This window comes from Chiloscyllium punctatum, chromosome 36, assembly GCF_047496795.1.
Source record: "Chiloscyllium punctatum isolate Juve2018m chromosome 36, sChiPun1.3, whole genome shotgun sequence".
Lineage (NCBI taxonomy): Eukaryota > Metazoa > Chordata > Chondrichthyes > Orectolobiformes > Hemiscylliidae > Chiloscyllium > Chiloscyllium punctatum.
This window is the reverse complement of record NC_092774.1, coordinates 73497894-73524806: the sequence shown is the minus strand read 5'-3', so window position 1 is coordinate 73524806 and position 26913 is coordinate 73497894. Positions and strand designations below refer to the sequence as shown.

General features: G+C 45.0%; 1 protein-coding gene and 1 long non-coding RNA gene across 5 annotated transcripts; one reads left to right on the top strand and one right to left on the bottom strand.

Annotated features, from left to right (window-relative positions):
* Positions 1 to 113: 113 nt before the first annotated feature.
* Positions 114 to 26913, bottom strand: LOC140460660 (uncharacterized). 4 transcript variants are annotated; one of them, XM_072555274.1, is made up of 5 exons: positions 26802 to 26913; positions 17306 to 21781; positions 16233 to 16861; positions 3308 to 3866; positions 114 to 961 (listed from the first exon to the last, which is right to left on the bottom strand). In XM_072555274.1, exon 2 carries the CDS (start codon positions 21396 to 21398, stop codon positions 20382 to 20384), a length of 1017 nt encoding a protein of 338 aa, XP_072411375.1. In that variant the 5' UTR covers positions 21399 to 21781; positions 26802 to 26913; the 3' UTR covers positions 114 to 961; positions 3308 to 3866; positions 16233 to 16861; positions 17306 to 20381. The 4 variants fall into 4 exon arrangements, 2 of the variants coding, with proteins under 2 accessions (XP_072411375.1, XP_072411374.1); XM_072555273.1 differs by having other exon boundaries at positions 26686 to 26893; XR_011954266.1 differs by lacking the exon at positions 17306 to 21781 and having other exon boundaries at positions 26802 to 26849.
* LOC140460661 (uncharacterized) lies at positions 7038 to 15441 on the top strand. Its single transcript, XR_011954267.1, has 2 exons — positions 7038 to 7243; positions 12582 to 15441. It is a non-coding gene; the product is annotated as an uncharacterized lncRNA (long non-coding RNA).

Here is a 26913-nt window from a genome sequence, read left to right as displayed (position 1 = left end):
GACGTGATGTACTGCTGAATGCAATGGAGTCAACATGAATCGCAGACTCTCACTGTGGTTGTGGGTGAATCACCTTAATTTGGCTCTTAACTCAGAAACTGCACACAATTAACTGCTGAAACAATGATTTACACTTTATTGTATGTAAGAACACAAATAAAACTCAAGTAACCAAGTTCAACCTCACTCACAACTTGGCTATCTCCCAATTGATGGCTGAATTTAACTGAGTTTCCACCAACAGTTTATGTCTCTGGAAGTGTCCAGGGATTCAATGCAGCATTCTTCTTCCTCCAAGTACTGCTGCTACATCATTCTGAGGTTGAATTCTGGTGGAGATTCCTCACTTTCAAATCTATGATGTGATGTTTCTTTCGATTCTAACACCACCTCCTCACACTTCTGGAGATCTCTAGTCTGTAGCTTACCTTCTTATCGTCGAGGTTTTGTGGTTTGTTTGATACAGCCTTTCCTGCAAAAAACCCTTTTACGTCAGGGCCTTCCTTCCACAGACAAACTTAATTGTCCTTTTGTCATGAGGTTATTAAACACTTAGCTCATCTGTCCCAGGAAACAGTTTGTTGTTTTGCGTCCTTCTTCCCGGGGATGGTTAACTAGCAGAAATTAGGCCATTCAATCTGCTCCACTATTCAATCATTGCGGATATGTTCCTCAACCCAATTCTCCCCGTAACCCTTGATACTTAAGAATGATTAAGTCAGCTCCACCATTCAATGAGCTGAATGGCCTAATTTCTGCCTCTGAGGTCTTCTGATGTAGCAGTTTCTCAGTGTTTCTTGGTCCAGAAAGAGTTCCTGCTGACTCAGGGAGTTTGGAAAGTGCTGCAGTTTAAAGGACCACGTCACATTCCCCTCTGCCTCCTCCTGCGATAGTGGCAATTCCCAAGATCCCTTGGTATCCCTGAAAACAATCGAGGTGTCTGGAAATCTCTGCTGCTACTCTGGAACAGAAGGATTATGGGGAGAAAATTCAGAAATCTGATGTGCAAAGAGACTATGGAGTTCTGCTCCAGCATTCTCTCAAGGTAAACTTGCAGGTTGAGTCAGTGGTTAGGAAGGCAAATGCAATGAAGGCATTTATTTTGATCAGACTTGAATATAAAAGCAGGGATGTACTTCTGAGGCTCTGTAAGTCTCCGGTCAGGCCACAATTGGAGTACTGTATGTAGATTTGGGCCCCATATCTCAGGAAGGATGTACTGGCCCTGGAACGTGTTCAGAGGTGGTTCAAAAGAATGGTCCAGGAATGAAAAATTTAACATAAGAACATTAGAGGACTCTAGGTTTATACTTCATGGAGTTCAGAAGGATGGGGGGGGATCTAATTGAAACCTACAGAATAATGAACGGTGTGGATGTTGGGAAGATGTTTCCATTGGTAGGACAGACTAGAACCTGAGGGCTCAGCTTTCCTGTCAAGGGAAGACCCTTTAGAACAGAGGGGAGAGAAACTTCTTCAGCCAGAGTATGGTGAATCTATGAAATTCACTGCCACAGAAAGCTGCGGAGGCCAAGTTACTGAGTATATTTAAGACTGAGATAGCTAGGCTCTTGAGTATCAAGGGGATCAAGGAGTTCGGGGAGAATGGGGTTGAGAAACGTATCAGCCGTGATTGAATGGTGAAGTAGACTCAATGGGCTGAATGGCCTAATTTCTGCTCCTGTGGTCTTATGGTATGCTGATGTGAGGAGGGGGGAAAAGAGATGAAGAGAGAAAGACAGTTAAGGTGAAGCTCGATAGAGATGAAGGAAATATAAGAATTGTATGATAAATGGCAGAACACATAGGAGCACTGGCATACAGAGGGGTCTGGGCATATAGATCCGTGGAAGTGGTAATGCAGGTGGGCACGGTGGTCAAGAAGGTACACAGCACGCTTCCTTGAGTGTAAGAGTTACATTACAGCTGTTTATTCTGGCCACATTCGGAATATTGTGTGCAGTTCTGGTCACTGTGCTACTGGAAGGATGTGGGTGCTCTGGCTGAGGATACAGACAAGGTTCACCAGGACATTGCATAGTCTGGAGGGCTCTCGTTACGAGCAGAGGAGGCATAAACCTGGATTGTTTTCTTTGGAAAAACAGAGGCTGAAAAGAGACCTCGACAAAATAATGAGAGACACAGATTGGCTGGACAGGGGTGGCAGGGTAGCTCAGCGGTTCGCACTGACACCTCACAGTGCCAGGGACCTGCGTTAGATTTTAGTGTCAGGCAACTAGCTGTGTGGAGTTGGCACATTATCCCTGCACCCCACCTCCCGTGTCTGCGTGGGCTTCCTCTGGCTGCTCCGGCTTCCTCCTACAATCCAAACATGTATAGGTTAGGGTGGATTAGCGATGCTATGTTACCCATAGTGTCCAGGGAGAGGCAGGTTAAGTTGGATTGTCTGTGTGTAAATTGCCCCAGTGTTCAGGGATGTGTAAGTTCGGTGCATTAGTCAGGAGTAAATGTAGATTAATAGGGGTAAGGGAACGGGTCTCTATGTGTTAATCTTTAGAGGGCCGGTATTGACTTGTTGGGCTGAATGGTCTGTTTCCACGCTGGAGGGATTCTGTGATAGTCAGAGGCGTTTTTTTTCCCCTCCAAAGTGGAAAGGTCAACTAAAAGAGGGCACAGGTTCAAGGTGAGCAGGGGACTGTTTGGGGGAGAGGTGGTGGGGGTGGGGAATCACACAGAAGAGTGGTGGGGGTTCCTGGAACGCACTGCCAGTGCAGGTAGTGGAAGCAGGCACCTTAACAATGTTTAAGGTGTATCTTGATAAACACATGAACGGGAGGTGAACAGAGGAAGAGAAACCACACACGGGCAATAAATAGCAAGTCTAAGTAAGGATTAAGAATTAGCACAGGCTTGAGGGTGTGTGTGTGCCTAAACCAAGCGAGACGGGCCTGAGACTGTGATGTATTGTATTGATACAGCTTTCCCCCACTATTTGAAAGTAGAGTGTTCCTTTCATACGCCGAAATGGCCTAAATCGAAGAAGCAATTACCATGAATTAATTTGTATGATGCCTTTCTTTGTAAAAACGCCAATCCTCTTCAGATTTCTTTCGGTTTGTGGGAGCAGGTATTAATGTAGGTCTTTTGTAAAAGTGAAGTAGTGTAAAGCGAACTTTGAAAAAGTGGGGGATACCTTTATGCTGATGGAGGGAAGATGGGGGGCAATGAAGAGGGGTGGATGGAGGCTCAGGTGGAGAATAAACACAGAGACCAATTGAGCAGCTTGGCCTGGTTCTGTGCTGGAGACTCAATGGGACAGAGACAAATGTATCTATTTCAGGTATACCTGCAGAATGCTCCATCCAGGATAAAAAATGTCCTTCATCTGCTTCAGCATACAGGGCAGATGAGCAGTTTCTCCCCGGTGTGGACCAAGAGGTGATGAGACTGAGTGAAGCCTTTCCCGTGCTGAATGCAGGTGAATGGCCGCTGCCTGGTGTATAAATGCTGATGAATATCGGGCAGGCGAGGAAGGGAAACCGTTCCTACATTTTCATGATTTCTCCATGGTGCAGGTGTCCTCGTATTTCTCCAGGTTCAACAATCAGTTGAAACTCGCTCACTCTTACACCATGTGTGTGGTGTTACTGGTGAACCCGCTGATAATTGGAGGACTCTCATTCAGTCTGTAAAGCATGTTCCAGTCACTACTCTGGTGTGTGGGTGTGTGAGACTCTGAGTTTCCAGTCACACTGACGTTTTAAATCTAACAAAGCAGGCAGACCTTCTCCCCTTTGTTTTCAAGGCCATCAATATCCAAGTCCTGGTGAATCAATCGACTGTCAGACTTCGATGTGATGTTTGGTCTGAGATTTCTGCCTCCAAATTCTTCTCTTGTAATATTCCTGTCGAAAGAGATTGCAAAGGTCATCGCTGTCAGTCCACAATAGAAAATCAAAACACACAATTCTAGTTTCTGTGGATCATTCTTTCCTCTCTTAATACCCAAGATCTTTGTGCTGATCTATATGTAAATGTGTTCAGCAGGGTAATGTAGTGGATTGCATACTCCATGAAGAGTTCACTCAAGTTGCTGAATTGACATCTATCATGCGGTATTGACGTTCTTACTGAAGAGATACAATATTCTGCAGTACAATATTATGAGCTCAGAAACAACTGCAAATCAGGCTTTTAGAGCCATAAACATTCCATCAAATACGTAACATATACCCCAGACTTATCTGTCTTATATTAACGCACGGTTGTCTTACATTTCCAGAAGACTCAGATTTAAGTTTTAAGTGTGACTTTTTGTAAAAGAAGCCGTCTTTTGGACTCCTTCCATGCTATACTGACTCTATTACTGGAAATACATCCATACTTCACCAGGATTCATGGATCAATGACGTGAGGCTTACCCTCTTATAATTTTCTGTTGCATAAATGTTTCGACGAATGCCAACGCTTTTCACTAGTCATAGAGTCAGAGACATAAAGCACAGAAACAGATCCTTCAATCTAACTTGTCCATGCCGACCAGATATCCAAAATTAGTCTAGTTCCATTTGCCATCACTTGGTCCATATCCCCCTAAACCCTTCCTTTTCATATACCCATCCAGATGCCTCCAACACTTCCTCTGGCAGCTCATTCCATACACTCATCACCCTCTGCAAAAAAAGGTTGACTGCAAGGTCCTTTTTAAATTTTTCCCCTCTCGCCCTAAACCTATGCCCTCGAGTTCTGCACTCCCCCTATCCCAGGGAAAAGACCTTGTCTATTCACCCCATCCACACCCAAGTTTTTATAAACCTCTTTAAAAAACACACACTCAGCCTGCGATGCTCTAGGGAAAACAGCCCCATCTTATTCAGCCTCTCCTTGTGGTTCAAACCCTCCTACCCTGGCAACAGCCTTGTGAATCTTTTCTGAATCCTTTCAAGTTTCACAACATCCTTCCGATAGGATGGAAACCAGAATTGCACGCAATATTCCAGAAGAAGCCGACTGAAGCTGACTTTTGCAGAGTCTGCTCCCTGCTTGGATTCATACTCTCTTCCTCCTGTTGCTGCAAGTGAACAGTGCTTCCCCCCTTCTCTCTCCCTCCCAGGATAAGGAATGAAAAGGGGGAGACATTGCTTCACTCCCAGATTTTGCCCAGAAGAGCCCCCCTCTTGTCTGAATGCACAAGTTGGACCATGAGCTTCTGAAGCTACTGCTGCTCCTCTCTCTCTCTGAATGAAGATTGAGCTTCACCCCAGACTGCAATTCCCTTCCTCTGTCCAAACATCTGTGACCACAGCACATCTTTGTTGAAGTAAGGCATCTTTCCTGAATGTTATAATTAAAGGGGTGTCTTCCCCCTGATATTCATAGGGATGGTCAGTCAGAGAAGGACCATGCCTTGTGTTGTGTGACATGCGTGACAGTTGCAACAGGATATCCCAACTCCTATGCTCAATTCAAAGTTTGAGAGAAGATTTGTAGCTCGGGTGCTCATTGTTGTGGTTCTGTTCGCTGAGCTGGGAATTTGTGTTGCAGACGTTTCATCTCCTGTCTAGGTGATATCCTCAGTGCTTGGGAGCCTCCTGTGAAGTGCTTCTGTATTGTTTCCTCCAGCATTTATAGTGGTTTGTCTCTGCCGCTTCCGGTTGTCAGTTCCAATTGTCCGCTGCAGTGGCCGGTATATTGGGTCCAGGTCAATGTTTTTGTTGATAGAATCTGTGGATGAGTGCCATGCCAGAGAACAGCCAGGGAATTCCTAGAGGTATGGCCTCTAGGCATTTTTCCAGCACCACATTTTTCAACTCTGGATCTGGGACAAGGTGTGTGGTGTGGAGGTGGGTGGAGGGGAGGGGGAAATAAGGAAACTGGTGAAATCTACATTGATCCTATGCAGTTAGTGCGTCCCAAGGCAGAAGACCAGGTGTTCTTCCTACAAGCGTCAGGTAGCTAGAGCTTGGAGGGGGAGGCAGCAGAGCACCTGCATGTCCTTGATGGATTGGGAGGGGGAGTTAAAGCGTTCAGCCACAAGGCGGTGGGGTTGTTTAGTTTTGGCGTCCCACAGCTGTTCCCTGAAATGTTCTGCAAATTGGTGTCTAGTCTCCCCAATGTGGCAGAGACCACATCGAGAGCAATGGACGTATAAATAAATCTTATAAACAAATTGTACAAATCTTAGAATGCCAGAGTTATTTTCTTTAATTAAGTTAAAGAAAATTTTAATTAAATTGGGTGACTACATGAAACGGTTTGTTAGTCAGACTCAAGTCATCATCCTCAAATGAGACAATGCCATTAATATCAGTGTGGGATATTGGTAAATTAATGTTACTTCTGCAATTCTGCAATTCCATTTTACAAAGTAAAATGAACTCACACCAGTGTGTAATTGTTTTAGCCACGAGCTGAGTCAACAAGAATGGAAACGATGTGGAGGAAATATGTAATTGTTTTTGTATTAGCTAAAATTGTATGTCAGAATGAGATGTGCCAGTAAAACAAAGGCAGACATTACGGACAAATAGATAAGATGTTGTGAGGGGATGAAGTTAAGCTAGATACGCCTGTACAAACAGTAGGTATAAACATCTGCTTCCCACTTTTACAAAAACACAGGAACAAACCCCAATTAAAAGGGTCATAGGGATCAGAACAGCCTCGGGAAAGGCACAGATGAAGGGGGTAGATAATGATGAAGAAAGAATATGCTCAACAATGACCTACAGCAGGATGAGGTCAAACAGCTTTGTGAGGCCAGGAATAAGCATTTTGTCACAGACAAGGCCGGATAAGGCAAGAGATAAACAGGGGTAACGGGGGCCGGTCTTAGGGAAGTGGACGATGTAAGCAGGGGAGGAGCGATGTAAAACAAAAGACATCAAATCATATAAATATTATGTATGAATTGAACTTGGTGTGTGTATGTCCTCTGCCTTATAGGCACTGGACATCTCACCCACTTGCAAGTGTAAACTAAAGGACACTGCTGATTCAGATTTTGTTTCGGACTGCAATTATTGAAGTGTGTGAGCTTTGTTTCTCACAATTGGGGGCTATCCGGGATTTTTTTTTCCATCACCGGAGGGAGTGGCTGGCCTTGGACACTGGGAAGACGTGTCCCGTTCCCCATTGAGGAGCGGTCTCGTGTCCTGGCTTGGTCTGCTCCCTTGGGCGACTGGTACGAATCCCACAAGAGAGACATCTGAATCAGACAGGGATAGACGTTCGATAGAAAATACGGCGACAAGGGGCCAGGCAACTCTGTGCACAGACCAAGGTAAGAAACCTGACTTTTAAGTATTGCCTTGGTGGCCGGGATTGAGTTTTAGTAGTTAATAAGGGACTAATGAAGGAACTCAATATGGGTTGTGCCGTGGGTAAGGAAAAAGCCTCCGGGAAAACAAAAGAAGGAAAAAGCAATGGAAATGGAGGTGGGGTCCCTTACAACATACCTCCAGAAAGTCCTTTGGGGAGGATGTTGTGGAATTGGCAAAATAATACTTGTACAAGGGAAAAAGATGATTAAATATTGTTGCTTCCTATGGACTAAGGAATCCATTCTTCGTCCCGCCTCTTCTGGCCAAAATACAGGTCGGACAAAGACTGGGTTTGTAAATATCTGAATTTATTTGTCAATGAGTGAGAGAGAGAGAGAGAGAGAGAGAGAGAGAGAATGAAAAGAGCTGTACAGCTGGTAGAAAGTTTAACCTTTGTGATTTGGTTTGAATGCACCAATTTGTTTGTTGGTGATTGAATGTTTGCGTTTTATTCCCTGGAGTTTGAGTTCCAGGACTGTTTTGAATCTGATTTTTATTATGGAAACTTAACATGATTTCTTTTAAGGCTAAGGATTCTATAGAGATTATGAAAAAAAAAGAATGTTCTTCTTACAGGTCATGACTGCCTTACTATCAGTTTCTAACTAATCTCTTTTATCTTTACATAAAAGCGATTTATGGAGGACAGTTGAAGTTTCAGTTCAACATTAGATTGTGGTAAAAACAAAATTCTATGGTTAATATCTGTGACCTTGGATTCGGCCATTGTTCATGCATTAGAAGTTTTGTTTTTAACTTGAATAGACAAATTCTTTTAAGGCAGCTCTGATTATTTCACGACCTATAGTATTGTAATTGAGCAATGATTGGTCAGCACTACTTGAGAAAACTAATTTTGGATTTAAATTAAGGGACTAAAACTGGGTGATTACAGTGGATTTCAAAATTGAGAACTGTATGCATTTTACATTTTGAATATTAAATACTGAATTCAGTATTTAATATTCAAAATGTAAAATATATTTACAAGTTGGAACAGGCTTTAAAGTTAGTCAAGCATGAATTGATGAATTGGTGTTTGAAGTTATGGGGAGCTATAAATATTGCAATATTTCTTTAAAAAAGAAAAAGGGGAAGAACGTAATGACTTATCCCCTTCGGGAGGTACCAATAGGGGACAAAGAGATTGGGTTTGTAAGTGTCCCCCTCAGCAGTGGGGAGGTCAGAACATTTAAAAAAGAAATGAAGATCCTGGTTGAGGATCCGGTGGGGTTGTCTGAACAAATTGATCAATTTTTGGGGCCCAGTCTGTATACCTGGGCTGAGTTAATGTCTATTTTGAATATACTATTTACTGGGGAAGAAAGGGGACTTATATGGGGAACAGCCATTAAAATATGGGACAGGGAACCACCCATTGGAGATGAGGATGCTGGACAGGGAGAGGTGAAGTTTCCCCTCAGAGACCCCCAGTGGGAAAATCAAAATCCGGAGCATAGAGAAGAAATGAGGGAATTGAAAGACCTGATTCTAAAAGGAATAAGAGAGGCAGTTCCGAAGTCACAGAATTTGACTAAAGCCTTTGAAGTTAGACAGGAGAAAGGTGAGACTCCCTCAGCTTTCTTGCAAAGATTAAGAGACTCAATGCAGAAATATTCTGGAATGAACCCTGAGGACCCAGTGGCACAGGGTCTTTTGAAAGTACATTTTGTGACAAAGGAATGGCCAGACATACAGAGAAAGATACAGCAGATAGAAGGGTGGAGTGAAAAGCCATTAGATGAATTGTTAAGAGAGGCACAGAAAGTGTTTGTAAAGAGAGAGGATGAGAGACAGAAACAGAAGGTGAAAATGATGGTAGCTGCGGTTGATGAGGTAGTTAAGAAAAGAGTGGAACCAATAGTGAGCAACCGGAGCGGTGGGTGGCAGCATGTCGGACAGAGAGGACAAGGGGGAGCGTTTGATAGAGGGTTCGAGCGACAGGGGCAGAGCTGGAGGTCTCCACAGGCAGGATGCTATTATTGCGGAAAGATAGGGCACTTTAAGCGGAAGTGTCCTGCTCTGAAAAGGGAAGAGAGGGCAATTCCGCTTATGAATTTTGATGAAGAATAGGGGTGTCAGGGGTTCCTGCCCTCGGGGGCCCACCAGGAACCCTTGATAAACCTGAAGGTGGGACCCTGTAGGGAAGAGGTAGTCTTCCTAGTAGATACGGGGCAGCACGGTCATCACTGAATTTTAAACCAAAGAAAGTAGGAATGTCAACACGGTCAATTACTGTTTCGGGGGTAAAAGGGGAAGGATTTGCTGTTCCAGTATTTGAACCTATGATGATAGAAGGTCCTAAGGATAGGGTCACAGGGGAACTGTTGTATATCTCTGATATAGGAAGTAACATATTAGGGAGAGACTTAATTATCCTCTTAGGACTGGGGATTGGAATTCAGGAAAAAGAATTAGTTGTACAAAGGCAATGTTGACAGAGGATGTGGAGAGAGAGATAGACCCTATTGTATGGGCTAGGGAAGGGAATTGTGGAAAACTACAGATCCCTCCCCTTGAAGTAAATTTAAAAAAAAGGAAAAGGGGACGTTGTCTGTGAGCGACAATATCCCATTTCCATAGAAGGTAAACGAGGACTGCAGCCAGTAATTGAAGGATTGATTAGAGATGGACTGTTGGAGCCATGTAAGTCTCCTTATAATACCCCAATTCTACCAGTGCGGACATCCGATGGAACTGATCGATTGGTGCAGGATTTGAGAACATTAAATTGAATAGTACAGATCAGGCACCCAGTGGTGCCAAACCCCTATACCTTATTAAGTGAGATCCCTCATGACCACAAATGGTTTAGTGTGATAGATTTAAAGGATGCCTTTTGGGCTTGTCCCTTGGCAGAGGAAGGGAGGAATTTGTTTGCCTTTGAGTGGGAAGACCCTAAGACAGGACAGAAACAGTAATACCGGTGTACTGTGCTTCCCCAGGAATCCCCGAATTTATTTGGACAGATGTTAGAACAAATTTTGGAGAAATTTAGCAGCCCCAAGGGGACTACCCTGTGGCAGTATGTAGACGACCTCTTAGTAACAGGAAAAGAAAAGAGAAAGAGTAGTAGAAGCCACTAACAAATTATCGAATTTCCTGGGTCAGCAGGGACTGCGAGCATCTAAAAACAAACTACAAAAAGTGGAGCAAGAAGTGAAATACTTGGGACATTTAGTTAGTGAGGGAAAGCGAAAGGTAAGCCCGGAACGGATAGAGGGAATAGTGGGGATGCTACTGCCCAGCACGAAACGGGAGTTACGCAAATTTTTGGGTCTAACGGTTTATTGCAGATTGTGGATTGATTCCTATGCACAGAAGACTAAGAAATTATATCTCAAACTATTAGAGGGGAAGCAAAATGTCTAAGTTGGGATGATGAGGAAAAAGACCTAGTTGAGGAACTCAAAAGAGATCTGATCCATTCCCCCGTGTTAGCCTTACCTTCTCTAGATAAACCTTTCCACCTCTTTGCTACGTGGATAAGGGAGCGGTTTTGGGAGTATTGACCCAGAGGTGGGGAGGAATGAGACAACCAGTAGCATATCTTTCAAAGCTACTGGATCCAGTATCCCGGGGGTGGCCTGAGTGTGTGCAGGCTGTGGCTGCCACTGCACTGTTGGTGGAGGAAAGCAGAAAGCTTACATTTGGGGGAGCCCTAATAGTAAGCACTCCACGCCAAGTGAGAACAATCCTAAACCAAAAAGCTGGGTGATGGTTGACAGACTCGCGGATTCTGAAATATGAGGCAATATTAATACAAAAGGATGATCTAGTGTTGGTCACTGACAATTGTTTAAATCCAGCTGCCTTTCTTTGGAAAGGGGAAGGAGACTCTCCTCAGAATCCAGGGCACGATTGCTTTGACATTATAGAATACCAAACTAAGGTCCGCATGGACCTGAGAGATGTTCCACTTCATGCAGGGGCTAGACTTTTTATAGACGGATCATCCCGGGTGACTGAAGGGAAAAGACATAATGGGTATGCAGTCGTAGACGGGACAAACAGTAGTGTGGTGGAGGCAAGATGGTTGCCAAATGGGTGGTCAGCTCAGACTTGTGAACTGTATGCATTGGAAAGAGCCCTTAGGGCATTAGAGAATAAAGAGGGAACAGTATACACTGACTCTAAATATGCATTTGGTGATGTGCACACTTTCGGTAAGATATGGCAGGAACAACGGCTGATCAATAGCCGAGGGAAAGAATTAGGACATGAAGAATTGATTAAACGGGTCTTGGAGTCCCTATTACTTCCCTGAGAAATAGCAGTAGTGCATGTAAATGGTCATCAGAAAGGAAATGAACTAGAAGTTAGGGGAAATAGATTAGCCGATGAAGTGGCTAAGGAAGCAGCCCTGAACCCACAAGAAGTGGTGATTCATTCCCTAATACCTATTGTCCCAAGTCCTAGGGAAGCTCCTATATTTACTGAAAGCGAAGAAAATGAATTGAGAGCTTTAGGGGCTGTAAAAACAGCAGACGGGCATTGGAGGTTACCTGATGGAAGGGAAATGTTAAACAAAATGATGATGCGAGAGATTATGGCTGTCCTACACCAAGGCAGCCATTGGGGAGTACAAGCAATGTGTGATTTAGTTCTTAGGGAATATGGATGTAAAGAAATATATACAATTGCTTAACAAATATGTGAGGGATGTATAATATGCAGAAAGGTAAATAAGAAAGTCTTGAGAAAACAGACCTCGGGAGGAAGAGACCCAGGATTGAGACCTTTCCAGAGTATACAAGTAGATTATACTGAACTCCCCAGGGTAGGAAGACTAAAATATATGCTAGTCATAGTAGATCATCTATCTGGTTGGGTTGAGGCATACCCCCTAGCTACCGCCACTGCGAGTGGAGTGTCTAAAACAATATTGGACCACATAATTCCCCGATATGGGCTCGTGAACCATATTGATTCCGACCAAGGAACTCACTTTACCTCTAAAGTGTTACCGGGGGTAATGAAAGGGTTGGGAATTTCCTGGGAGTTCCATACTCCATGGCACCCGCCATCATCGGGAAGGATTGAGAGAATGAACCAAACACTCAAATGACAGCTCTCTAAATTGATAATAGAAACCAGACTCCCTTGGACCAAATGTTTACCTATAGCTCTCTTGCGAGTACGAACGGCCCCAAGGAAAGATTTGGGACTATCCCCCTATGAAATCTTATTTGGATTACCTTACTTGGGAACGAATGGAGAATTGCCAGTTCCCGAAACTAAAGATTTGTTTTTAAAGAAGTACATACTGGGCTTGTCCTCCTCTTTGTTTTTCCTCAGGAAACAGGGTTTACTGGCACAGACTCCACCCCTTGAATTCACCGTTCATCCCATCCAGCCGGATGATTGAATCTTAGTAAAATCATGGACAGAGACTAAATCGCAGCCGGACTGGGAAGGGCCATACCAGGCTCTTTTGACTACCGAAACGGCAATAAGGACAGCGGAGAAAGGCTGGACTCATTACACTCGGATCAAAGGGCCAGTGGAATCTCCAGTTGAGGAAGAAGTCTGGACAGCCGAATCAACGCAAGGTCCGCTGAAACTCAGACTAAAGAGACTTTGAGTAACTAAATATACCGTGGCGACGCGAGCGCGGGATTATTTCTGTAAGATTGTATATTAAGTCTTTTTGTGCTTCAGCATGATGTTTAGAATACTGGGAATGCTGCTAGAATTATGATGCTAGCCCTTTTAGTATTGGGATTTCGTCAAATATCATTTTCATATGTATTATTAACGGTTCCCGAATCCGATAATCCACAAGTAATAGACGCTGATGTATGCAGCTTAGTAAATTGTGGGGATGTAGATAATCAGAGATAGTACCGCAGCTCTGAGATACATCTTAAGTCCTATGGGGATGGCACTTAGTATAATGGTCTCGTCACAGTACATCGGGCCCCCTTCCGACCAGCTTGTGATTGTCCTGATAAAAAGTGTAACCCAATATACCTAACGATAAGGAAAACTACATGGCATGAAACAATCCTGGGGGGGTGGGTGGCACCTATGAGATACAATGAAATGAAACGTTTGGGATAGAAATGAAAGCAAATGGGAAGGATTTCTTGGGCTATTGTTCTTCAATTAGTGTAGGACAGGGAAAACGGGTAGAACTACTGGGTAATAAGATACAATCTTTCACCCCTCCCGATGATCCTAAAGTAGTAAAATTTATAGAGGTAAAGGACTTGAAACAGACCATTGAAATAGAAACTGGGTACGGGGATGCAAATGCCTGGGTTGAATGGGTAAAGTATACTGTGAAAAGTCTGAACAAAAGAATTTCTATGCATTTGCCTCCGGTAGGCCAGTGGCCCAGGTGGTTCCAGGTGGAAGCGAGACAGGAAGGGCATGAAATGTATGATAGCCCTGTATCAGGATGAGACTGCGTGGAATGATAGGAATTGTACCTCCCTATCTCTGATGTTCCCTCCCTTGGAGAATAAAGATGCAAAAGTTCCCCCCCTGCTTTCTGCTGCAGTTGGAAATCACACATCGTGTGTGCGTAGACGAGGTACAAGTCGGTCGTAAGATTTGGGGGAGCTGAAATTATGTACAGAGATTAAGAATGTTACCGAAACGGAGAAGGGAGGGAACTACTCAACACTAAAGGTTCCCCGAGCGGATCTGTGGTGGGACTGTGGAGGCAAAATATTGAGACCCACGCTACCTCCAGATTGGAGAGGGATGTGTACAATTGTACAATTGGCAATTCCATTTACCCTGGCATTTGAGAAGGAAAAGATAGGACGGAAAAAGGGAAGGGGTAAGAGATTACTGTTAGACACTTCTTTCGATGACAGGATTTATCTCTATTCTGTAGGAGTCCCTAGGGGGCTACCTGATGAATTCAAGGCTCGTAACCAGATTGCAGCAGGCTTTGTGTTAGTTCTCTTTTGGTGGGTAACAATTAATAAAATGTAGATTGGATAAATTACATTTTCTATAATCAACAGTGATTTATAAATTATACAAGAGATGCGGTTAAAGGAATATCAGACCAGCTTGATGCGACAAGTAGGATGGTATGGGAAAACAGAATGGCCCTTGATAGGATTTTAGCAGAAAAAGGGTGTGTGTGTGTGTGTGTGTGAGATGTTAGGAGGAAGCTGTTGTAACTTTATTCCTAATAACACTGCACCTGATGGTTCAATTACTCAGGTCTTAAGAGGATTGACTACCTTAGCAGAGGAACTGGCTGAGAATTCAGGAGTAGATACATCTCTCACAGGATGGCTTGAATCCTGGTTTGGAAGGTAGAAGGGGATGGTGGTTTCTATCCTTACTTCCCTGATAGTAGTAGTCGGGGTATTAGTGGGCATTGGCTGTTGTATCATACCCTGTATGCGAGGGCTCACCCAAAGACCGATTGAAACAGCCTTGATGAAACAGGTGCCCCTAAAAGGAAAATGCAGAAGATAACAAATGGTAATTAAAGAAAAGGGGGAAATTGTGGGATATAGGTAAATTAATGTTACTTCTGCAATTCCATTTTACAAAGTAAAATGAACTCACACCAGTGTGTAATTGTTTTAGCCACGAGCTGAGTCAACAAGAATGGAAACAATGTGGAGGAAATATATAATTGTTTTTGTATTAGCTAAAATTGTATGTCAGAATGAGATGTGCCAGTAAAACAATGGCAGACATTACGGGCAAATAGATAAGATGTTGTGAGGGGATGAAGTTAAGCTAGATACGCCTGTACAAACAGTAGGTATAAACATCTGCTTCCCACTTTTACAAAAACACAGGAACAAACCCCAATTAAAAGGGTCATCGGGATCAGAACAGCCTCGGGAAAGGCACAGATGAAGGGGGTAGATAATGATGAAGAAAGAATATGCCCAACAATGACCTACAGCAGGATCAGGTCAAACAGCTTTGTGAGGCCAGGAATAAGCATTTTGTCACAGACAAGGCCGGATAAGGCAAGAGATAAACAGGGGTAATGGGGGCCGGTCTTAGGGAAGTGGACGATGTAAGCAGGGGAGGAGCGATGTAAAACAAAAGACATCAAATCATATAAATATTATGTATGAATTGAACTTGGTGTGTGTATGTCCTCTACCTTACAGGCACTGGCCATCTCACCCACTTGCAAGTGTAAAATAAAGGACGCTGCTGATTCAGATTTTGTCTCGGACTGCAATTATTGAGGTGTGTGAGCTTTGTTTCTCACAATCAGTGAACTGCTTTTTTGTTAGAACCACAAGTTCTTGATTTATTTTCATAACTTATTGATATTCACATCTGCACATTCAATGTCAAACTCTGACATCAGAAATGACATGACACCATTAATTTTTTCTTACAATAATCCAACAAACAAATTCATAACACAGTGAATACCAAGTCTCATTAATATGAAATTAAATTTGATCAAATAAAATGTAAAATCGAGATGTGAGATAACAAATGGGGGAAGGGCAGAAGGTAAGAAATGCAGCATCATAGAAGGTGCTCCTCCAGGGAGTGTATTTTACCAACTACAACTGCTCAATATAAACAAACACTCTGACATGATCCTCCGGTTTTAATGTAAACCATAGCCCCATACAGTAGGTACCATTTAAATAAGTTAATAGATACAAGCCTTGAGCAAATCCAGCCTCCAGCCGGACCCCCCGCTTCTTGGAGCTCGGACCTTCCTCCAGCTCCGGGGGGTTGTTGAGCTCCTGGGCTCCGGCCGCCGCCGAAGAAGCCGCGGGCGCCGGCTCTCTCTCCTCCACCGCCGACATTTTTAATTTGTTTTCTCGTTCACCCGGTAACCGTCACCTCCCCCTTCCCGGGCCCCGGAAATTATACAAAAATAAACAATAAACCCCACCGGGCACTGTCTCCTTTTCTTCACAACTTTTGTTTGAAAAGTTCCGGCTTTAATTTGAAATGTATTTTAAAGGTATTTTCTGAGGTAAACGATGCCTGTCTGCCCCCCTCCCTCCGTCAGAAACCGCCCGCTGAGTCGATGAGAAAACCGCAGCCTCGCGCCGCCATCTTTGTTTTTCTTCATCACTCCGTCTCCTCCTTCTGTGACGCGCGTCATCCACGCCCCGCCCCCTCAGAACACACCTTACTCCACCTGACCAATGGCGGCCGGATTTGCAGTTAGAAAAGCTGCCACAATCTGGAATGTCACTCTCCGATTCGTCCGCCCCGACCGCAGCCTTTGGGATTGGCGGAGAGGTTCGCAGGCCCTTCACTGTCCCCGCCCCTTTACTACAATGGTCTCGAGGGGTTCAGGAGGAAAGTGTTCTCACTCATTCATTCAACAGGAGATGGACTCAATTTACTGTAATGGGCTGTGGGGGTACAGTGGTCATGTCTCATGTTGAGGAGGAAGGTGTTTCCTCTCATTCAACAGAAGAGGACCTATTTACTACACAGGGTTTTTTTTGTGAGGCAGCTGTAGTCTCCCATAGAGCCCTGAGGCTCAGGTTTAAATCCCACTGCTCCAGTCTGTGTAATAACATAATCAATTTTTTTCAGTCATAAGTCACACAACTATAGTCCAACACGTCTATTTGAAATCGCACGGGCTTGGAGCGTAGCCTCTTCATCAGGTGAAGACATGGAAAACAAAACGTGCAGGAAAGAGAATTGAGATAAATGATCAGCCATGGATGGTGATGAAAGACAGAGCATCTCAACAGTCAATTACCTATTCCCATTCCTATTTCTGATCTTCTTAATACATGACAAGTTGTGTGCTTTCCAAACATTAATTTTATTTGCATGGTTTAAAAATGAATATTTAAGAATGGTCAGTTTATTCTTTCTCACTTGAGCACATTGTGACCCACAACTATTTAGATACCACTGTTAATATCATAGCCCCTCTCATGAGATATCAGAGGAACAATTCATTAACAAAACTTGACACTGAGTCACTCGAGTAGGCACTTGAACAGAGAAAGCACCCGACAGATATTGGGAATCTAAAGATTTTTGAAGTGAAATGTTAAGAACAGGTGAACACCCCCAATAAGGGAACTCACCTGACTGACCTAATTATAATCATCACAGTATCCAGTGTTACTCTTCACCGAACACTGATTACTTTCCTTTTCAGTTTCTTTTGAATGCCATAATTGAATCTGACTCCAACACTCTCTCTCGCAGACCATTCCAAAGTCGAAGATTTTCAATCATGAATTAAATACGTTCTGGATCTCTCCCAAAACACAATTCATATGGATCTTGCTTCAAATCATTTGCAGTAAGTTCTTCACATGGACAAATTTGCAGCTTAGAGCATTTGTTTAAATTTTATATCATATTGAGGTGGCACAGTGCTTGGCATTGTTACCTCACAGCACTAGGGACCCAGGTTCAATTCCAGCCTCAGGTGAGTGTCTGTGTGGAGTTTGCATGTTCTCCCTGTCTGCATGGGTTTCCTTCCACAGTTCAAAGATGTGAAGGTTAGGTGGATTGACCATGAGAAATTGCTCTGTGATGTGTAGGTTATGTGGATTAGTCATACTAAATGCAGGAGAACGGGATGATCCTGTGTGGGATGGTCTTTGGTGTGTCAGTGCAGGCTCAATGGGACAAATGGCCTCTTTCTGCACTGTAGGGATTTTATGATCTCTGTCTGATTTCTTGCACATGCTACTTTTGGAAAGGGACATTTTACTGTCATGTTCAGTACTGCAGTCTCTATATTTTCATACATACCTCTAAATTAGATTTGAATGAAATCTCCCCCATTTCACTGTATTTTAGCTACCATTCCCCCCCACCCCTTCCATTCCTTATTCATTTTTCCATTACCTGTGTTATGATCCCCTCCTCTTTATATATATTATTGTAGACAGGCTAAATCTAGTTACCATGTCCCTAAAATATGAGATGAAATATGATCGCATACTTTGAGTCCATTACTACAGCTTCTGCCAAAGAGAACTCTTAATCCTGCATCCTTCGGTAGGATTATATGAGGATATCTGATCAGCATGGATGAGTTGGATTAAATGGTTTGTTTCTGTCCTGTGCATCTCTATGACTATGACTATGGAATAAGGGCCAGGAGCAGGCTGGTGGGACTAGTTTAGTTGGGGATCATGTACTGAACGGTCTGTTTCCAGGCTGTATGACGACACAGCCTCAAATGAATGGGGATCAATCCCAAAGAGATATTAAAGGTCTCGAGCACCACCTGAGGCACATGTGTGGACCCCTTCCAGATAACTGAGAGCAGTGGGGCACTGTGAAGTTCAGTACATCAGTTAGCCAGCAAGTTCTCTCCGGGAGACTTGTCTCGAGAAAGGAAGCGGTTTCCTGTCCCATCAACTGGACTGTGGATCAGTTTGGAGTAGGTCCTATATCTCTGACAACATCGGTGGACACAGTCGAGAGTGTGGTACTGGAAAAGCACAGCAGGTCAGGCAGCATCGAAGGAGCAGGAGAATTGACGTTTAGGGCATAAACCCTTCATGAGCAATGAGGCTTGCGGACCGGGAGGGCTGAGAGATAAATGGAAGGGGGGGGTGGTGTTGGGGAGAAGGGAGCTGAGAATGTGATAAGTAGATGAAGATGATTGGTCGGAGAGGAGTCTGGGGTGGATAGATGGTAAAGGTGATGGACAGGTCAGGAGGGCGAGTGGAGGCTTGGGGCTGTGATAAGGTGGGGGGGGGGGAAAAGAGGAGGAGGAGGAGGAGGAGGATACATGAGGAAACTTTTGAATTCCACATTGATCCCATGTGGTTACAGGGTCCCAAGGTGGAATAAGAGGTGTTCTTCCTCCAGGCGTCAGGTGGTAAGGGTTTGGCAATGGAGACAGCCCAGGACCTCAATGATCTTGATGGAATGTGAGGGGGAGTTGAAGTGTTCAGCCACAGGGCGGTGGGGTTTGTGGGTGTCCCAGAGTGGTTCTCTGAAACAATCCACAAGTTGGCGTCCTGTCTCTTCGACGGAGAGAAGCCCACATTGGATGCAATGGATACAGTGGATGACACTGGTGGAGGTCGAGGGAAATTTCTGTCAGATGTGGAAGGATCCTTTGGGGCCTTGGATGGAGGTGAGAGGAGTGGTATGGACACATGTTTTACACTTCCTGTGGTGGCGGTGAAGGGGCCGGGAGTGGGGTGTGGGCTGGTTGTGGGCGTATGGACCTGACGAGGGAGTCGCAGAGGAAATGGCCTCTCTGGAATGCTGTTAGGGGTGGGGAGAGAAAAATATACCTGGTGGTGGGGTCCGTTTGTAGGTAGCAGAGGCTGATGTGATGTATCCGGAGGTTGGTGGGGTGGAAGGTGAGGACGGTTAGGGGTGGGTTCTGTCCTTGTTCCATTGGGGGGGGGGGGTTCAAGGGCGGTGTTGCAGGATGTGGAGGAAATGTGCTGGAGGGCATTGTCGACCACGTGGGAAGAGAAATTGCGAACTTGGAAGGAGGAGGCCCTCTGGGATTTTCTACGGTGGAATTGGTCATCCTGGGAACAGATGCAGTGGAGGAATTGGGAATATGGGATTGCGTTTTTACAGGAGGCGGGGTGGGAGGAGGCGTAATCTAGGTAGCTAGGTAGGGGGTCGGTGGGCTTGTAGTAGATGTCCACGGTTAGTCGGTAGCCAGAGATGGAGAGGTCCTGGAAAGGGAGATGGTCCAGGTGAAGTTGAGGTCGGGGTGAAAGGTGTCGATAAAGATGACAAACTGTTCAAACTCCTTATGAGAGCATGAAGTGGCACCAATATGGTCATTCGATGTACCGGAGGAACAGGTGTAGCTGAGGAAAATGGACTGTTCCACGTACCCGACAAAGAGGCTGGCACAGCTGGGTCCCATGCGGGTGCCCATGGCTACCCCTTTAGTTTGGTACATTGGTTTGGATGCCATCTGAGGTTTGTGCGGATCACTTCAGAGGGAACGTGCAGTCCAGGGCTCAGTGAGCACCACTGCAAGCAAAGCTCACAGAATCCCTACAGGGAAACAGGCCCTTCAACCCAACAATTCCACACCGACCCTCTGAAGAGTAACCCACCCAGACCTATTCCCCTACCCCATTAGTCTACATTACCCCCTAAACAATACACTGCACCTACACATCCCTGAACACGTTGGGACAATTTAGCTTGGCTAATTCACTTGCTCATGTTTGGACTGTGGGAGCACCCAGAGGAAAGCCTTGCAAACATGGGGGGAGAATGTGCAAACTCCACAAAGACAGTCACCCTGAGGGTGGAATCGAACCCTGGTCCCTGGCGATGTGACATAGTGGCACTAATCACTGAGCCACTGTGCCGCCCGTGAGCTAACCTGGGTTTGGAGGAAAATGGGAGGGGTGTGGGGGTGCTGTCTAGCAGAAAACAAAGACTGACGCTCCCCCTGCACCCACTGTCAGAACAGGCAGGAGGTTCAGTCCTGGGGGTGACCCACATCAGCGTCGCCGACGGAATCTGCTGGTGCCCCCTCTGGTGTCTCTGCAAGTTACTGGACGACGAGAACCTCCGCCTGCACTTGGGGCAGGCAAACGGCCTCTCCCCGGTGTGGACCCGCTGGTGCCTCAGCAGGTTGGAGGCCTGGGTAAAGCCCTTCCCGCACTGAGGACATCTGAACGGCCTCTCCCCTGTGTGGACCCGCTGGTGGTCCAGCAGGTCAGAGGAGCGTTTAAAGCCCTTCCCACACTCAGGGCAGGGGAACGGCCTCTCCCCCGTGTGGACCCGCTGGTGCCTCAGCAGGGCAGAGGAATTACCAAAGGCCTTCCCACACTCAGAATAGCTGAAGGGCCTCTCCCCAGTGTGGACCCACCGGTGGGTCAGCAGGTTGGAGGATTTGCTGAAGGCCTTCCCGCACACAGGGCAGGGGAAGGATCTCACCCCAGTGTGGACCTGCTGGTGGGCCACGAGGGTAGAGGCCTGGGCAAAGCTCTTCTCACACTCTGGGCAGGAGACTGGTCTCTCCGCTGTGTGGACCCGCAAGTGGGCCAGCAGGTTGGAGGAGCGGGTAAAACACTTCCTGCACTCAGGGCAGGGGAATGGCCTCTCCCCGGTGTGACTGCGCCGATGAGTCTCCAGAGCAGATGGGAAACTGAAGCATTTCCCACAGTCGCCACACTTCCATGGTTTCTCCATGGGGCAGGATTCCTCAGGTTTCTCCATGGCTGAAGCTTCAGCCGCACACAAACGTGTGTATAGCCCCTCCCCGGTGTGAATTCCTCTTTCCAGGCCGTATAACTGTTTCTGGCTCCACACTCAGTGCATTGCAACAGTAGGGTCTCTCATCCAGTCCCACTGATGCTGAAAACATTATGAAACAGGAATCAAAAAGCATTGCTCCATCTCACAGAATCAGAGTTGAAAATCTTTGCTGTCCCGATGGATTGAGTGACTGTCAGACATTGATGTGAAAATGATGACTGCAGATGCTGGAGATCAGAGTCAAAAAGTGTAGTGTTGGAAAAACACAGCAGGTCAGGCAACATCCGAGGAGCAGGAGAGTCAAGCATAAGCTGTTGATTTTGAAACTTCCGTCTTCAGAAAGTCTGTAAAAAAGAGATTACAAAAGTCATCATTGTCAATCCGGTGGGAGATGGGGTCGGAATGAGACAACAAGGTATTGACACCGACACCAGAAAGAAACTGAACATAGAGATGTGGCAAACATTAGTGGCAAGCCAGAGTCAGAGAGTGACACAGCACAGAAACATACCCTTTGGTCCAACTCATCCATGTCGACCAGATATCCAAAATTAATCTAGTTCCATTTGCCAGCATTTGGCCAATAACCCTCTAAACCCCTCCTATTCATATACCTATTCAGATGCCTTTTAAATATCATAATTGTACCAGCACCCACCACTTCCTCTAGCAGCTTTGTACACACACCACCTTCTGCATGAAAACTTGCCCCTTAGGTCCGTTTCTAACAAATTGCTCTCCATCTAAACCCGTAGCACTATGGCAATCCCAGTCTATGTTTGAAAAGTTAAAATCCCTAACAATAACCATCCTATTACTCTTACAGGTAACTCAAATCTTCATACAAATTTGTTTCTCAATTTCCCACTGACCATGAGGGTGTCTACAACACAATCCCAATAAGATGATCATCCCTTCCTTATTTCTTAGTTCCAACCAAATAACCTTCCTGGATGTATTCCTAGGAATATCCTCCTTAAGTCCAACAGGAATACTATCCCTTATCAAAAACCCCATTCCCCCTCATCTCTTGCCTCCCTTTCTATCCTTCCTGCAGCATTTGTATCCTGAAACATTAAGCTGCCAGTCCTGCCCATCCCTGAGCCACGTCTCTGTAATTGCTATGATATCATATCCCATCTTCCTAATTATGCCCTGAGTTCAACTGCCTTCCCTGTTAGGCCTCTTGCAATGAAGTAAATGCAGTTTAATTTGTCAGTCCTACCTTGCTCTCTGCTTTGTCCCTTCCTAATCTGACTGTTTGACTCACTCCCTTTCCCAACTGTACCAGTCTCATGTTGATCTCTTTCCTCACTATTTCCCTGGGTACCTCCCCACGCACCCACCTTGCTAGTTTAATTCCTCCCGAGCAGCTGTTGCAAATTTCCCTGCCAGTATATTAGCTCTTTTCCAATATTCAGGTGCAATCTATCCTTCTTGTACAGGTCACATCTACTCCAGAAGAGATTCCAATGATCCAAAAATGTGAACCCTTCTCCCATGCACCAGCTCCTCAGCCATGCATTCATCTGCTCTGTCCTCTCTATTCCAACTCTCACAAGCTCATAGCACTGGCAGTAATCCAGATTTTTCTTGACTCTAGGACCTCTTTTTTTTTAAATTTGTGCCTGACTTTCTACACTTTCCCTTCAGAATTGCATCCTTTTCCCTTCCTCTGTCATTGGTTCCAATGTGTACAATGACCTCCAACCAGTCCCTCTCCCTTTTGAGAACATTCTGCACCCTCTCGGAGACATCCTTGATCCTGGCACCAGGGAGGCGACACACCATTCTGATTTTTCGCTGCTAACCACAGAAGCGTCAGTTTGTACCTCTGACTAAAGAGCCCCTTATCACAACTGATCGCTTGGAACCCGACATATGCTCTCATGCAATGAGGGGTGTCTCGAGACCAGAAACTTGGCTGTTCGTGCAACATTCCTTGAGAGACCATCACCCCCTACATTTTCCAAAACAGCAGACTTGTTTGAAATGGGGACAGCCACAGAAGACTCCTGCACTACCTGCCTACCCCTCGTACCTTTCCGGGAGTTAACCCATCTCCCTGACTGTAGCTGCGGCTTTTTTCCCTTCCGATCATTGCCAAACCATCATACCCCCAGGTCTTGTAAATTCCTCATTTGCAGCGACAGTTCGAGGTACTTATCCACGCAATCCAATAGGATTTGCAAGCAAACACACTTACTGCAGACATAATCATCAGTAACATGATACTCTCCCTAATCTCCCACATCTGACAGGAAGAGCATATCACTCTCATAAAGGCCACCTTTGTTCCTTCACAATCTACAGACCCAGAAAATAGCACCATCTTTTTGCTCTAAAAAAGTGCTCCGGGCTAACACAGTACTTGTGGTTTATATTTTTAAAATTTAATCAAGAGACAGATGTCAGTAAAACATATAATCAAGAAAGAATCCACTCCATTCACGACTGCAGACTTACAGCTAAGTTACACGTTGAAGACTATACACTTCTCTGTTCCTGTTCTGTGAGCTCCCCCACACAGGTTCCTCCATGGTCAGCTGTGAATTTTGCTGTTCATTAACCATTCCCAGATTCACTGCAATGTCCAGTAACTGTGCAGATTCACTGCATTGTAAATTTCTTTTTCTCTCTCCGTCATTTTGGACTCCAATGCATGCCCCTTATAAACCACTATAAGGTCATCTCTCAGCCTCCTACGCTCCAGGGAAAACAGCCGCAGTCTTTTCAGCCTCACCCTATAACTCAAACCCTCCAACTCTGGAAACAGCCTTGTAAATCATTTCCAAACACTTTTAAAGTTTCACAACATCTTTCCAACATAGGAGACCAGAACTGAATGCAGTATTCTAAAAGGTGGCCGAACTAATGTCATGTACAGCCATAACATGACTCCCAACTCCCGTACTCAATGCTCTGCTCAATAAAGGCAAGCGCCACCAAACGCTTTCTTCACTACCGTGTCTCCCTGTGACTCCACTTTCACAGAACTACAAATCTGCACTCCATGGTCTCTTGATGCAGGAACACTCCCCACGACCTTACCATCAAGTGTGTAAATCCTGCCTTGATGTGCCTTTCCAAAATGCAACACCTCACATTTATCTAAATGAAACTTTATCTGCCACTCCTTGGCCCATCAGCCCATCCGTTCAATTCTAATTTAGATTGAACTTTCTTTCCTCTCTTATTTCCTAAACGCTGAAAATCTCCATCCCCACATTCTCCCTCCATTCTCACTTTGCTGAACCTAATCCATGCTGTACCTCATCCTGAAGGGTCTGGTTTCTGCTGATTTACAGCCCACGCTTGGGGGATCTAATTGAAACATAAAGAATACTGACTGGCCTGGACAGGGTGGATGTTAGGAAGATGTTTCCATTGATAGGAGAGACGAGGTCCCAAGGGCACAGCCTTAGAGTAAAGGGAAGACCTTTTAGAACACAGATAAAGGGGAAACCTTTGTAGCCAGAGAGTGCGAAACCGATGGAATTCATTGCCACAGAGACTGTGTTGGACAAGTCACTGAGTATATTCAAGACAGAGATAAATAGGTTCTTGTGTATCAAGGATATTGAGGGTTGCGGGGAGAAAGCAAGAGAATGGGGTTGAGAAACTTGTCAGCCATGATTGAATGGTGGAGCAGACCTGATGGGCTGAATGGCCTAATTTCTGCTCCTAGGTCTTATGGTCTCTTGCTGTCCTGGACGTAGTGAGAGAGAACAGGGAGCAGGAGTAGGCCATTTGGTCTTTCAAGTCTGCACCAACATTGAACAGATCTGCACCAACATTGAACTGGATATGAATATACCTACATCTTGGTGGATAGGCTGGGACCTTTTTCACTGGAGCATAGTAGGTTGAGAGGTGATCTTATCAAGCTTTATAAAGTCATGAGGGGTATAGATGAGGTGAATTATGGGTTTCCTTTCCTTAGAGTAGGCGTTTCAAGATTGGGGAGCAAATTTTGAAGGTGAGTGGAGAAAGATTTTAAAAAGACAGGAGGGACACCTCTGTTTTCCCACAGAGAATGGTTTGTATGTGGAATGAATGTCCAGAGGAAGCGGGGATGCAGGTACAGTTACAACATTTAAAAGACATTTGGATAAGGACATGAATGGGAAAGGTTTGGACGTGTTATGGACTAGGCCAGACCACTCAAAACATTCTGAAGCAGGCAGCGCAGACCATAACTTTGCTATTTGTTTCAGTAAGTGCACAGTGAAAATTACCCAAAGTTAGCTAGGTTGACTACCAGGATTTAAAACAGATAAATGTATTCACAAGAATACAGAATGAAACACAAAGAACAGAATATAGAATACTCACAGAACTCAGTCTGTCTAAACTCGACTTAATTGTGCTGTTCCTTTCTCCACACAGTCCACTGCTGAACTCACTCAAACAAGGCCTCAGCTTTCACAACAGATCACTTGTCTTTCATTATGCAGGTCACTTCGAAAACATAAAAGCTTGGGCCTAAAGTGTCATCTGTTGACGTGTAAACAAAAAAGCCGACCAATACCCTTTTCATTTCTGTACTAAACCATCCATTTTGGAGTCCGGGGCCACTTTACCACCACTCTGAAAAAAACCAAGGACACGGTATCCTTGAGAAGAAGGACCAGCTTTTAGAAAAAGGACCAGTTTTAGGACAGAGGGATATGGGCCAAACACTGGCAGATGGGATTATTTTAGTATGTGAACAGAGCATGGACGAGTTGGACTGAAGGGTCTATGTCTGTGCTGTCCGAGTCTGTAATGGTCTCAAAACCATTTTCTTGCCTTCCCCATAACCATCCACTTCTTTGTTGTTCAAAAGTCAGATGACCTCAGACTTGAATATATTCAATGACCACCTTTCCCCCCCGCCCCAATTGCAGGAAGTCAACCCCATTTTTGAACTCAATTCCTTTGCCTTGCTGACTGCCTGCTGCACCTGTCTGACAACTGGTGCAGAAGGACGCTGAGGTCCCTTTGTACATCCACACAGCATTCCTCATGAAGAGCTCGTGCCCAAAGCATCGACTTACCTGGTCCTCGGATGCTGCCTGACCTGCTGTGTTTTTCAAGCACCACACTTGACTCTGATCTCCAGCATCTGCAGTCCTCATTTTCTCCACATACCAATATATTATCATTTAAACCATGCACCTGCTTTCTGCCTTTTTTTAAAGCAATAGGCTTTAACTTTACATTGTGGTACTGCATTTGCTATGCGTTTGCCAATTGAGACACAGACCTGGACCAACTTTTCCAGAGTCTGTGCCTTCCCTGGATTCACTCCGTGCAAGTCAGCTCCTGAATCCCAGAACGAAAAAGAAATGAAAAAGTGGGTGAGAAAAGGGAGTGCCGTACCCACAGATGTTGGACAGAGTTGCAGTCTGGGGTGAAGCTCAACGTTCATTCAGAGAGAGAGAGAGGGAGAGAGGAACAACAGCAGCTTCAGAAACTCACGACGCAACTTCCG